General features: G+C 36.4%; 1 protein-coding gene across 7 annotated transcripts in view; it reads right to left on the bottom strand.

Annotated features, from left to right (window-relative positions):
* DPY19L1 (dpy-19 like C-mannosyltransferase 1) overlaps nt 1-15389 on the bottom strand; it is an 81965-nt gene that overhangs the window by 20208 nt on the left and 46368 nt on the right. For all 7 annotated transcript variants that reach the window (XM_039336796.1, XM_039336798.1, XM_039336800.1 and 4 more), the window contains 5 exons: nt 14355-14432; nt 12895-12981; nt 8553-8612; nt 4081-4161; nt 1362-1463 (listed from right to left, as the gene is read on the bottom strand). In XM_039336796.1, coding sequence (XP_039192730.1) covers nt 1362-1463; nt 4081-4161; nt 8553-8612; nt 12895-12981; nt 14355-14432 — 408 coding nt within the window. The remainder of the gene's footprint in view (nt 1-1361; nt 1464-4080; nt 4162-8552; nt 8613-12894; nt 12982-14354; nt 14433-15389) is intronic.

The raw sequence follows: 15389 nt of genomic DNA, 5'->3' as shown, positions 1-15389 counted from the left end.
AGTCAGTATTTTATTTTGTATGGCATTTTCAACTATCACATCTATGCATTTCTGTCCCCCTTCTTTCTACTTAAAAAGTTCTGCTTCAACTAAGCTTATATGCAAGTTTATTTTGTAAAATTCCTTCATTTAAAATGAAACTTTTTAATTTATATTTTTTGCATTAGGAAAATCATTCTTGAAAGACATCATATAAACACATCATAAGATTTAGAATCCTCTATCTACATAGAATCTTCTATTGGGTTCATGTGGATTATTTTGTATAGTTAAATTATTGGAAATAATTCTTATTTATGCCTATCATTTTAGCAATTACACATTTGGCAAACTGTTTTAGTTTGGACTGTGAAATCTTTGGACCGTAATAAATATTGTAAATATGTATTTGTTCTGAATTCATTTCAGTGATTATTTCTACTATGTTAGATGGGGCTTGTTTTGAAATAGAATTTAATTCACTTTTAAATAAGTGGTTTTACTTAATATTCCTGCAAGTTTACATATTTTTGCAGTAAAAAGTAAACTATTATGCTACTGAATAGACTGGCTTATGGATTATATGATCAATCATTTTGGTTCAATCTAGCTACAAAAACAATGATGCAGAAACCTAAACAAACATCAAGAAAGTAATAAGCAAAGATAAAGTGAACAGCATTTTAACTTCAACCTTAATCTATATCGTATATAAATTTCCCATGTGTGAAAAATGAACACTTTGTCATTCATATGCAAATTATTCAGAATAGCGCTTAGACCGAGTATTTGAAGAGTCTCTGCTTTTGCATAAACACTAACACATATATGCACTTAGTCTAGCCAAAATGTCATTTTGGATGGAGATGAGCTGGCAAAGTAGAAAAAAGACAGATAAAAATTATAAGTTTTTAAAAGATTTTTAGTAGAATTAGTCCTTGATTTAGGACCAGTAACTTAGTAACCAGTAACCATTTTAAGTTATAACAGACATATCTTGGGAATAGTTACAACCCATATTTGAAGTTCCAAAAGTTGTCCCTCCAGTCAAAGGACCTCAGCAACACGGCTTCACTTATAGCCATTTGCAGTTCCCTGTGACCATGTGACTGCATGTTTTACTGAAAACCAGCAACTACTTCCAGCTTTTGCCCAAACCGCACTCATGGTGAATCATTGATTTGCTTAACCACCAAAAAATAAGTCATAAAATTTGATCTGACATATGGCCGATTTGTTTTACAACTATCACAACTTAGTACTGTGATGGCCCAATTACAGTTATAACTCAAACACTATCTATATCAATAGATTTGTATGTTAATTTTTATTAATTGCAAAAAGATTGAAATGTATTAAATCAATGAATCAATGATACTTACCTCTTTTTCCATGAAATCAAACTCCACAGCACAAGTATACATTGATGTATCAAAATCTCTATAACCGGTAAGTTTTGCTTTTAACAGATTACTTATATGGACCTAATTGAAAAAAAATGACAGTGAAATGTTTGTTAGACAAATTAGTTCACATTTTAAAAAAAAATTAAATTAATGTATTATGTATGTTTGTATGTGAGCTATAATGTAAAATGGGTAAGTAACTATTATTGGTTCATAACTATAATCAGTTTTATTCATGGTATCAGAATACACTGCAAGAAATGGGCAGAATTCAATTTTAAAAAGGCCAGGAAATTGGTAGATGCATATGTTTCACTATATTTATTTCCAAATTATTTACTTCTCCTTTCCATGCAACAACAATTCATATCTAGATCAGGGCTTTTCAACTTGTGGTACACTAATGAGTGGCAGGTGGTACACAGCCCTGCCTAACCAAGTGTAGTGGGGGAGGGAAAGAGCCAGCACAGGCAAGGACTTGCAGTTAGAGTCCTCTGGAACTGCAAAGGCCCCAGGCTCACTTCTGGCTCACCCTCCCCCATGAGAAAGGAGGAAGGGGCCGGAGACAAGAGAGCCTATAAAAGGAGGCAGTTTGGACAGGAGAGGGAGAGAGAAAAAAGGCAGCAGCCTTGGGAGGAGGCAGAGTCAGCTGCACCAAAGGGGAAAAAGAAGGAGGGGGAGGGTGGGGGGAGAGGAGATCAAGCAGGCTGGCCATGAGCCCATCTACAACTGCTGTGGCAGCCACCTGTGCTGGAAGCAGCAAACAGGCAAGAAATGCAGCGGGGGAGGGGTCACCCTCCAAGAGGAATGAAAAAAGGCAGCAATGGCTGGAGGTGAGGCACGGAGGAGGGAAGGAGATGGAGAATGGAAGGATTCTTATGTGCATTTGTGACTTTGAAGTTCTGGGATTTGGGCAATGAGGGCTTTGTGTTCTTAAGGAGTATTTGGCAATTTCTATTTGGCTGATGGCTGATTTCTCCTGTTAGCTTCTATTGCTCTGCTGTTGTTAGCTGTAAGTTTTGCTGCAAGGGATTTTGAAGTATTTTTCTCCTGAATGGATTTTGCCTGTAACATTCCTTTACTTATGAATGGAGCCATTTGGGGAGGTTGCCTTAGCCGGCAGCCAGTACTTACTTTTTTTTTCTTCCTTAAGTGCTGGCTGCGCTCCTTACTTTCCTTTCTAGTAGATAATTCTTAAAGGGGAATGCGCCTTAAGCTAGTTCACTTAGCAGCTTCTCTTTTCTGTCTCTGGAGGCCTTTCCTTGTTTGATTAATATATGGAAGAGGGAAAATATGGGGGGGTCAAATTTTTCCTTCAGAAGAGATGGGAATGAGAAAAAGGGAGGCAGGGAAGGGAGGGAGGAAAGGAAGTCCCACCTTAGCACTTTCCACTAGCAGCTCTACCATTGACTTTGCTTGTCAAAAGGTTGCAGAAGAGGATCACATGACCCTGGAACACTGTGACCATTATAAATATGAATCAGTTGCCAAGCATCCAAATATAAATCACATGACCCTGGGCATGCTGCAATGGTCATAAGTGAAAAATGGTCATAAGTCATTTCAGTGCAATTGCAACTTTGAACAGTTTTTTTTTTTGTCATCAAGTTTTTGACACCTTGCTAGGTGGTACTTGAATACTGCCATATCCTAAAAGTGGTACAATCGGTAAAAAGGTTGAAAAGCCCTGGTCTAGATCACTCTATAACTGGCTCTGGGCCAGCCATTGGAGATGATCTGAAAGCTACAGCTAACACAATGTGACAAGATTGGTAGTGGAATGACTCTGCTGATTTAAAATAACATCTATTTTAAAGCTGATGCATTGAGTACAGTAGGCTTCCATGTATATTTAGAGTGCTATTACCTTTAAAGTCCTACACAATATTGTACTGGATTATGTGAAACAATACTTTACTGAATACAATCTGCCCATCTGATCTAGTTTCCCAGAGATGGCCTGCTAAGAATCTCTATTGTTTGTGAGGTACATGGATGCTAACAAGCTAGCAGGTGTTCTTAATAACCTCTACTTGAGACAGTCCTCTCCCCTTGGAAATCTTTTCCAACAGATCTTTGGCTTAAACTGATTGGCGGGCAACCAGACACTTCTGCAATTCACTAAGAGCAACAAAATTTGCAACCTACAATAATTTCTAGCATCTCACCAGCATAAAATAGTGAAGAAAGAGGGATAGAAGAATGCCCCTGAAAAAGTTTCAGTAGCTTCTGGGTTAGTGACAAAAGGAGGCTTAGTTTTTCATTCCAAATATCAGGACGTATTATTTGACATTTGCTTCAAATCTCAAAGGAAGAGCACTGTGAAACTCAACTGCACCAGACAGTACACCTGATACAGCCATAGCGTAAGACATTTATAAACTGTCCAATTACTTACTACTGCACAATGATTGCTGTGTTCCATTATATTCTTCAGGTAGCACATCCAGTGGAAGGTAAAGAGGTTCAAGGAGGGTGATTAATTAATAGATCTAAACTTAATATCAATTTACTTTTTAAACTATACTACAATTCATGGGCATAATTCTCAAGTATATTTTTACAACTTCAGGTAAAACTATGGCATCTAATATGAAAATGTAACATTATACATATTACCAGAAGAGAATACAAAATATACAAAGCTAACAAACATTATTTGGATAGCAAACATAAAAACTAACTTTTAACTTACATCATCAGATATTCCAAATATTAGACACATCAAGAATTTCAAGATAATTGTCCCAAACAGGCAAGAAAATCCTTCCAAAGCCTATAAAAATGATAAGAACAGATGGAATAGGGACAACATCCTCCAGATTGGATCAATTATATTTGATTGCAATTTCCCTAAACTGTGCTTACATTTATTCTGCTCCCAAACTACTAGAAACTACTGTTTTAAAAATGGGAGAGGCAAAATCTGATTCATCTTGATTTTTCTTCAAATCCAACAATTTTTCTCATTTTTTTACAGAAAATATTCAGTCATTACTGCTTAAAATATGAAGGAAATAATTGACCAGTATTAATAAAAGTATATATTGGAAAGACTTCCACATAAGTACAACTATAATTATTGTAACAAAATAGTTACTTTAATTTTACCTAATTGTTTGTTCTGAACCATATTCTAGGTTTAAATAAATCAGGAAGTTTTCATTCAAGATGTGCTACAAGGAACTGAATAAAGATTTTTGCTTATGTTTCTCTGAATGGTCCAAATTATTTTCTCAGCCATTCTTTTATTATTAAATCTAATTGTAAGCCATGATTTTACCAATTCAAAAACTAATAATAACTTGAATCCTTTGCTGCAATGAGATGCAATAGCAACCTGTAGTTTACCCACAAATAGGGAGTTACCCACAAAAAGTTGAGAAAATATTTGGATAGAAGAAAAAGTAGCATGCAAGCAAAGTATTTTGCTCTGCCTGTGCTTGCAATACTGTGTTTATAGCATCAGGATTTCTTTATTTACAACACTGATGAGTAGCTGAAATAGAATATGTGAATGACCTTGGAGGATGAGGGAGAGAGATGCTAACCAGGAAAAAAAAAAGACAAGAAAAGGAGGCACTCGCTAGAGCAGTGGCTCTCAACCTTTTTAATGCCGTGACCCCCAACCGGTTGTAAGTCGAGGACTACTCAACCGGTTGTAAATCGAGGACTACTCAACTAGGAACTGCTTCCATCCTGCGACGATATCTGTAATACTATCAAACATCCACATCTGCCTATCTCAGGTCCTGGGTAAGGACTCGATAGGTAGACAAAATGCCAAATCCAGTCTGAACATCTGGCTGACTGTGTGATGATTAATAATAATAATAATAATAATAATAATAATAATAATAATAATAATAATGTTGAAAGGGACCTTGGAGGTCATCTAGTCCAACCCCCTGCTCAGGCAGGAAACCCTATACCATTTTGGACAAATGGCTATCCAGTTTCTTCTTAAAAACTTCCAGTGTTGGAGCATTCACCGCTTCTGGAGGCAGGTTGTTCCACTGGTTAATTGTTCTAACTGTCAGGAAGTTTCTCCTTAGTTCTAGGTTGCTTCTCTCTTTGGTTAGTTTCCATCCATTGCTTCTTGTCCTGCCTTCAGGCGCTTTGGAAAATAGCTTGACTCCCTCTTCTTTGTGGCAGCCCCTGAGATATTGGAACACTGCTATCATGTCCCCCCTCGTCCTTCTCTTCGTTAAACTAGACATACCCAATTCCAGCAACCGTTCCTGTCCCCTAATCATCTTTGTTGCTCTTCTCTGTACTCTTCCTAGAGTCTCAACATCTTTTTTTACATCGTGGTGACCACTACAATTTAATTGTCTAATTCCATAATTTACAATACAGTGTCAAATTTCTTAAATTTTCTAACAAGTGTACTCCTATTCCCAGAATTCCTAGCATATGTTGGGAAATTTTAGGATCTGAAATGTCTGCTTCAGAGCAATATTTATAGACCTATATTCCATGTTAAATAACTCATAGTTTCATTCTGTATATTTGTCTGTCATTAGGACATGATTATTGACATTTCATCAAGCAAAGCAGAAAACTCTGAAATGTTTGACTTTTTGCTCCATACTCTCTATAAATTTTCCAAAAGTAGTGAAATGGAAGACCATTTCTACAGAACAACAAGAAATGTATTTTTTTCCTAGATCAGGGGTAGGCAACCCAAAACATTTAAAGAGCCACTTGGACCCGTTTCCCACCAAAAACAAAACACTGGGAGCCGCAAAACCCTTTTGATATCTAAAATGAAGATAACACTGCATATATCCTTTTTTACCTTTATTATAGGTGTGTGTTTGTGTGTGTGTATGTATATATGTATATGTATATGTATGTATGTATGTGTATACACACACACACACACAGGTAAAAAAAGGATATATGCAGTGTTATCTTCATTTTAGATGTCAAAAGGGTCTCTCTCTCTGTGTCTCTCTCTCCCTCCCTCTCTATCTGCCTCTCTATCTCCTCTTCCCTCCCCCCCGCTTTCTTTCTTTCTTTCTCTCTCTCTCTCCCTCTCTTTTTTTCTCTCTTTCTGCCCCCCCTCCTATCTGCTGCTCACCTGGCAAGCTTCAAGCTGTTGTCCAACAAGCAACCTCGTCTCTTTTATGACTCATGGACTTCAACTCCCAGAATTCCTGAGTCAGCCTAGCTGGGCTAGCTAGCTCTCTCCTGCCCTTCCTGCTTCCTGCTTCCTGCAGAGACGCAGCAAAGGGAGGAGTTCCACCCAGTAAGCTTTTCAGCTCCTCGGAGAATACTGTGAGTGCACTCTCTTTTACACAGACACACACACAGACACACACACACACACACACACACACACACACACAGAGAGAGAGAGAGAGAGAGAGAGAGAGAGAGAGAAAAGCAGGGAAGCGCAATTGCCTCTCTCTGTTTCTGTCTCTCTCTGCAAAGGCAGAGGAGGCTGGGAGCCACAGGGGAAGTCCCAAAGAGCCGCATGCGGCTCCGGAGCCGCAGGTTGCCGACCTGTGTCCTAGATGATGTGAAGACCATTGTATCTATATTATGGGAGCAAGACCTCCTAACTACTAAAGATATTTAAGAAGAGATATATCATCTGCATCCAAGATAATCATAATGGTTCTATTAGGTGACAAGAGTGGGTACAATTCTGGCCTTGACAGAGTTTGCCCCCATACATTTAAAAAGAAGTTGAAAAAAATGGGGGGCAATACATACACTTCAATTCATTCTATGTGGTTACAGCTACAATACTGGAAGAATGAAAACAAGGGATTCTAAAACTATATCAAAATTATGTAAATTTATTCTTACACTACTTCATGATAGTAGACATTTTTAATAATATATTTCCATAGATCAGTGGTTCTCAACCTTTTTAATGCCGCGACCCCCAACCGGTTGTAAGTCGAGGACTACTCAACCGGTCATAAGTCGAGGACTACTCAACTGGTGCAGCACCGTTTGCAGAATGGGACTGTTGGCGGGCTCAGCAGGGCAGTGACAGCCTGGACAATTCCTATTGGCTTTTGAAAGCCAATAGAATTAGACTATTCAAGAGAGTCTATTCTATTGGCTTTCAAAAGCCAATAGAATAAAAGGGAGTAGCACAGCTAAGGAAAAGGGGAAAAAATGGCGGACTGCGTTGTTTGGCGACCCCCGTGAAATGGTCGTTCGACCCCAAATGGGGTCCCGACCCACAGGTTGAGAACCATTGCGCTAGAGCTTAGGTGTAGGAGAAAGAAATTAGGAAGAAACAACCCTAATAGATAAAATGTTAAAAATGGCAACTGAGGTTTGTACCTTCAGACTAGTAAGAGTCTATTAATATAGCTTTTACAATAAAGTAGATATAGTTGATACAGTCATGTTTCCTGTCTGGTTTATCCAGGAAGGCTGACAGTAGCTTACCAAACTCATAAAATATACTCTCTCCTTCTTTAATGACTGTATTCTGTTCCTCAATTTGGTTATTAAGAGAAATGGTCACTAAGTGAACATGTGACAGAAAGGGAGCGAGAGGGAGAGTGTGTAAAAAAATCATTGGTTGCTGCGGTCCTTATTCAGATAAAGTTCTCTATATTGTGTCCTGTGCAATATAGCAGAAATTGCTTAAATAAGCTATCTTTTCCTGAATTGCTTTTCTTTGCAACATAGCACATCCCTAAAAAATCCTAACCACAAGTTAACATGCTCAGCTCTGTGATTTTAATTAGTTTGGCTGGCTTGACTGTTGCCTGAAATTAACCAGACCTTAATTGGTTTCATACAGATAGTTTTTGTTGTCAGGGCATAAAACTTGGTCATAAATAAACACTTTGATCAGAAAATAAATTTTATTATTATGACAGAAATTTTTATTACTGTCAAATTTGCAAAGGATTATTATTAATCAAAGCAAATGCTAAACCAGGAGTGATCACACTAAAATAATTTTACAAATATCACAATGATGTAAATCAGAGTTTAAAAAATAAAAATGGGGATAATAAAGAAATGTTGGACAAATAGCAAAAAAAAAAAGAATCAAATTTACTATTAAACAGATAAATAATAAAATTTACTTGAAAAGACCAATATAACATTAATATTTATATAGTTTAAAAATCATCTTATTGATCAAACATCTGATAATATTCATGCCATAAAATAATACCTTACCCACAAAGGAATATTTTTGGTATACAATTTCAGATACTTGGGTCCCAGTTCCAGAATACTCTAAAATAAGAAATTTTTTGTATTAACACTTGCAGCTTAAGCATTGGTTCCAGAAAATGAAGCAATAAATAAGTAAAAATGGTATCAGATACACCTGAAAAAGTATTCTAAAACTGTAAAGTTAACCTTGTTGTGAAACTGATTATTGCATAAACTGATAAGTATCACCACTGCTAATTCAACTTGTAGAGATTAAGTCACTCAACTAGGCTGGCACAATTCTATGGAATTTTAGTATAAATAATTTGCCTATCATGTAGTCTGACAGTCAATGTAAATCCCATTTTGTAATATATAAAAGCAATTAACTACAATTAAAATATTTTTAAAAAGCTGCTCTAAGAATATTTAGATTTTTTTCAAGCATATGTAGGGCACATCCATATTCATTCATAGTGAAAGATGAGGATTTCAGGAAGCCCATAATATTTTGTTGTCATCTTAATTTAATTTGAAATACAAATTATAGTTTTCCCTAAGCCTATCAATGCCTTTCTTAATTAAATAAAGATTAAACATCTTTAATCTACTAAATATTAGCATTAGGCTAATGATTTTATTACTATATTACAAAACTATCAACATTTTCTGCAAAGAGTCACTTTGCAGAATGAGATGGACAGCATATCAATTTAACAAATAAATAAATAATTTTCTGCAACTGCATGACATTCAGAAGATATTACAGTTGAAACTAGAAATAATTTTGTAGAGACTGAAACATATTTAATTCACTGAGCTAATAAAGAAAAAAAAGGATCTAGAAACACATTCTATTTTTTGATATTATGATACAGATAAAGGGCATCTGGTAAAAGACTTGTTATACTTACAAAGACTAGGGAGAATGTATTTTAAAGAAGACTGACAAAAAATGTGAACCTCCCTAAATAAAATCTTCAGAGGAAGAGATAGTGTGACATCAAGCACAGGGAATCCAAAAATGAATATATAAATAAAAGAGGGAGTAGTTCAAGTTAAGTGATCCCCAAGGTTCCAGTCTTGCTATACAAATTTACGGATTGTAGGGAATCAACAACCTGAAAAAACTAGCAGTTTTAATTAAAAATAGTCAATTTAATAAACTTTACTAAAACCTAGTGGAACAAAATTTAAAGGGCATAGGCCAGAAATAGTGTTAGGTTTGGAGAAGGGTCACTGGTGCCTTTATATGTGAAGAAAGATCCAGGAGTCTGAACAGAGGGACCAGTCAAGAATCTTTTGGTATGAATACAAGAAAAGGTAAGAACAAAAAATGTACAGTATTGTAGGGGTTCCTCACCCAGACCAAGATGTTAAGAAAGGAACAAACATTATTCAATTTGCTGGAAATAAGATTATGCCAAAGAACCACAAAGCTTATTATAGAAATGAAACAGGGGTTGAACAAAAATAGATAAAATATGCAGATATATCAGAACACTCTACAGATTATATCAAATTAAAATCCAGAGAATGGAAAGTTTTCTTGTCTTCAAATACATAAGCCATTTTTTTACAATACAGGTAGTCCTTGACCTATAAGCTTGTTTAGTGAGCATTCGAAGTTACAACTGCATTGAAAAAAGTGATTACCATTTTTCACACTTACAACTGTTGCAGCATCTCCATGGTCATATGATCAAATTTCAAATGCTTAGCAATTGACTCACATTTCACGAATGAAGGCAAATATACATTATCCCAGGATAATGTTGCAGAAGCCAATCGGAGTCAGTCACCAGCACCTGAGGGTTTGTTCTTCCAGCTTTTGGACTTGTGCTGGAGCCTATCCTCAGGGAACTTCTCAGTCTCCAGAATGTCTGCACTGGACTGTTCTATGCATAATATTTACCTGATGCCTGAGTGTGTGTGGTTTTAGTTGTTGATTGGGGTATTGATGGCTAGCTATTAAGTCATGGTTGTTTTCTTTTGCTGCTGCTTCTTCAGCTCCTAAGTACCTGGTAAGCTAGTGATAAATTGGCACTGTTGACTGACAAGAGGCCATTTCTCAGACTTCAATCATTTATCTGGCCATTTTTGTCCCTGCTGGGGACAAAGTAGCTACGAAATTGAATGCATGACTTTGTTTATTGCAATGTGAGGCTAACAATAAGTTCGGGTCTCCTTCTCTAACTGCTCATGTTCTTGTACCCCAATGATTCGCTTCCTTCCCATTTATCCTACCTTCACAGGGGCAAGCCATGGAAGAATCTGGTAAATTACATTAGAAATTTCTTCCACCTCCAAATGGTCTTTCTACTGCATGACTTGACCTTGTATGGTAGACTCTGGGAGATGGGCAATGCTCACCTGCAGACCTCAGAAGCTACGTTCTATTGCTTCCAAAATGTTTTTGATATATGGCAGGGTATGCTTTTTTTCTTGTACTTTTTTTCTTCCTTTCCCTCCCCAGCATGTTGCTCAGGCATCTTGTGATAAACGCTTATGAATATCCTTCTGCTTGAATTGTTCACATAGGTACCTGCTCTCCAGTTGTTTTGCTTATTGTGTACTACAATGGGTTCTCAATCTGCCATATAGTGTTTTAATGCAACTTTTTATGTGACAGTGGATGGTTATTGCTGAAACACAGAATGCATGGAGTTTGGTAGCCTTGCAATATACTATGGCTTCTCAGCTTCCATCTTCCTGTATGTCGACAAGCATACATAGTCTAGTCATTTTTTTCCTCCACTGTGAATTGTTTATCCAGGAAAATGGAGTTCAGTAGGGTATGAAAGTCTTTGAGAATATTTCTTTTGATGATGACAAAGGTATCATCCATGCCAAAGTCTGTGTGTAATTATGAAATGCACAGTGTTCTAGTTCTGATAAAACTGATTCTTCAATGACTTCTGATATTGGGGATCAATATTTGCTTATACATTTCTCTTTTAAATATTAAAAAGGCAGTTCTGGTAATAGGCTACAATATGAGGCTAAATAATCCAGAACAAAAACCATTTGGAGGTGGGAGAAACTTCTAATGTAATTTACGAGATTCCCCTCATGGATTGCCCTGTGACTATGTAGGACAGACAGGGAAGATTACAATAACACGAGTGGTTAGACAAGAAGACCCAAACTCATTGGTAGCCTCACATTGGATTAAATAAAGGCATGCATTGCAAATAGGAAGAACAAATCTCTGGTCCCGGTGACTGACTCAGATTGGATCCGGACTCATATCCATGACAGTTGCAGTGACCCCATGTCATGTGATCACCTTTTGTGGCCTTCTGATAACAAAGTCAATAGGGAAGCCAGATTCACTTAACAATTATGTTTCTAACTTAACGACTGCAGTGATTCACTTAAACAAGTGTGGCAAGAAAGGTCATAGAATAGGGCAAAATTCACTTTAAAATGTCTCACTTTGAAATTGAATTGTTTTGCTCAGTTGTGGTCTACCTGTATAAGCTGCATGAAATATTCAGCTTAGATAATATGACTACTGTAGATATGAAAAAGATGTAAAAATGTACTGTATGAATTTTACAAGGATCAAACTGTAAGTGAAAAGATTTTGTTAACCTCAGATGAGAAATTAATCAAGAAAATGTATAACTTTTTGTTAATTTTAGATATGGAAAGTGAACAAGTGAAAGAAACAATGACAAGATGGGCAAATTTTTTTGGCTATAATATAGAATTAGAAAAATGGCAAATGTTATGAGAGAGAAACTATAAATTAACAATGTCAACTTCATACAAAGAAAATCTGTATAAAATGTTTTATAGACGGCACCTACCGCCAGCAAGATTAGCAAAAATGTTTAAAAATATGACAGATAGATGTTGGAAATGTAAACATAACATAGGCACGTATTATCACATTTGGTGGACATGTGGTAAGGCAAAGGCCTATTGGAGAAAGATACATATGTGGTTAGAAAAAATATTGGGTGAACAAGTGGATTTTAAACCTGAACTTTTTTTACTAGGTATTATGCCTGAAAAGACTAATAAGCAGAAATTTTATTTAATCTTACACATTACTACAGCAGCGAAAATAATTTTTGCACAATACTGGAAAAATGAAGGACTGTCATCAGAGGAAGAAATAATCAGGAAAATATTGGAATATGCAGAGACGGACAGATTAACTATGAGGTTGAAAGACAAAGAAGATACAGACTACTATCAAATTTGGAACTTATTTTATTCTTGGCTAGAGGAAAGAATGAAGGATTAGGATATTTTGCTGGGAAAAAAAACCAATAAAATCTCTATAAATAAAATATGACTACTATAATTGTACACTAAGTAAATCATTATTGGCTATTTGTTTAAGACTTACCCAGCTGACTATCAAAAAGGCAGCATAATAGGATGTCATCAACATAGAATTTCCAAACATAAAGACAAAGCATACAGTAAGAGATACCTGATGTGACATAAATAAATATGTTAATTAAAATTGCAGAGGCATGACAAATATGTAGAGTATCTACCTACAAGATTTAAAAAAAACAAATAGTGTATAAGATGCTATCTTATACATTATTTAAATTATTTAAAATAATGTATCATTTGACAAAAGATACACAAATATAAACCACTCTTGTAAAAAAATAGAATATTTGGTCTATATATCATGGTGACATTTTATATACAAATTTATATACAAATTAATCATGTTTGTTCATTTAAAAAACAGCAGCTGACATGTTTTCAAATTGGACTGTAAGCACTTAAAAGAGGATGATGGGGAGAGAGAAAAAAATGGGTATTAATCCTCATTGAATCATTAATCCCCACTGAAGCATTGAATCAATAGTCACTCATTCAATGACTGTTCAAATTTGCAATGTCGTTTGAATGAGAGGGACCTAGGAGGGGTCCTCACAGTTGGTACCATTGCAACATTCGGTGATCATTAATTATAATTTGGGTGCTTGCAATCAGCATGCAATTACAATGTTGCAGTCTGCCGTGATCACCTGATCACCATTTGTGACCGTCACTGCTGCTTCTTACAAGTAAAGTTAAAGTGGAATCAAGAAGCTACATGCAGTGACATGTGACTATGGAATATTGCAATCATGTGACAGCAACTAGGACGAACAATGGATTTACTTAATGACTAATGCATTTACTTATTGTTGTTGCAAAAGATGTTGTAAAACTGGGCATGGTCACATCATGACCCGCTTCACAACTGTCACGACTTATGACTGTAATTACAGGCTCAGTTGTGATCATAGATTAGGGACTATCTATACTAATAAAAGCCTGAGTGACATTTATCTTCCCTTCCTGTTTTATTTCAATGAGTAAGGGAGGAGCCTGCCTGAGTCTCTTTTGAATGCTATTTTGTTTTATAGGAATTAAAGAATCCTTTAGCCTAGTGGTTCTCAACCTGTGGGTTGGGATCCCATTTGGGGTCAAACGACCATTTCATGGGGGTCGCCAAACAAGGCTGTCCGCCATTTTTTCCCCCTTTTCTTTGGCCACGCCCCTGGCACCCGGTGATGTATAAGTGGTTGGGGGTCACCACAACATCGGGAACTGTATTATGGGGTCGCGGCATTAGAAAGGTTGAGAACCACTGCTTTAGCCTTCTTTGATTATGTAACAATTCTTGTGTATTTCTGTCAAGATCACCTCTCTTACACATTACAGCATGATTAAAAAGTGAGCTAACATTTTGTTATTAATTAAAAACATTTAACATTCTTTACAGAATAATCATAAGTAGAAACATTCAGAAATTTGTTTTATCAAAGAATATTGTTAAAAATGTAAAGGAAATATTACCATATGTGCATAAAGTATCTTCTGTAGTTTAGCTGAATCAATAAATCCCAATATGTATACACCAAATACAGATGCTACCTGCAATTGAAAAAAATAAAGTACATTTTACCTAAAATATTTTAAAGAAAGGTATCAAAGCTCCAAATTATTCATCTTGTGAAAATGAACTGAAAAAATGGAAAGAGAAAAGGAACATAATAATAATAATGATAATAATAATAATAATAATTATCCCCCAGTGAGGCACTACCTTGACGTGGTTGTGGGGCTTGTGTACTCTGAGGAAGATGAGAGCTATGCCAGAGGTTCAACCATACTGGACAGGTCTCATCAGAGGAGTCAGACAAAGAGTGTCTCTCCCATAAAAAATATGGTGAGACGTAAATTTCAGAATGCCATACCGGCTCGGACGTCGCCCGGGTTAACAAGGTCCGCACTAGATATTGGAGTTCCTGGATATCTGGTGAAAAATGGGTTACAGGACTCAGGACTGTTGGCTGAGCAACCAGGGCCAGCAGCTGCAGAACTACTGGAAGAAAAGGTGTTTACCCGTCGCAGATACACAGTGATGGAAAACAAAGAAATAATGATCTGTTACTACAGATCAAGTCCAACAAGATGAGGATATCTAAAACGAATGCACCAATTCTGGAAAGAACAACATCCAGAATCAGAAATAACAGAACAGAGACTAGCAGATCAACGCCGATTTATAACATGAAATAAAGTATTCACAGAAACAGAATTGGACGAACTGCAAAGGTTTACCCAGGGCAAAGAAATCAAAGCCTTACCAGAAGTAATTCAGAATGTAGAGGCAAACCAGGGGGAGTTGGCAGTGAAAGAATCCAGCAGAGATATACAACTGTTCTCATTTGGAAACCAGGCACCTCTTCCTCAGGAAGAACAAAACCCTCTAACTAAAGAAATAAAAGAATTGAAACAAAGAATAACTGAGCATCTAGAACAGCACAAAAACAACAGAATAAGGCTGCCTGCATTGAAGCTTGTTCCAAAGAAACAGCTAGCACAAGC

Source organism: Crotalus tigris, unplaced genomic scaffold (assembly GCF_016545835.1).
Source record: "Crotalus tigris isolate CLP2741 ecotype Arizona unplaced genomic scaffold, ASM1654583v1 scf7180000017666.379230911805:20528666, whole genome shotgun sequence".
Lineage (NCBI taxonomy): Eukaryota > Metazoa > Chordata > Lepidosauria > Squamata > Viperidae > Crotalus > Crotalus tigris.
The sequence above is the reverse complement of the archived record's forward strand: the minus strand, read 5'-3'. Positions and strand labels throughout refer to the sequence as shown.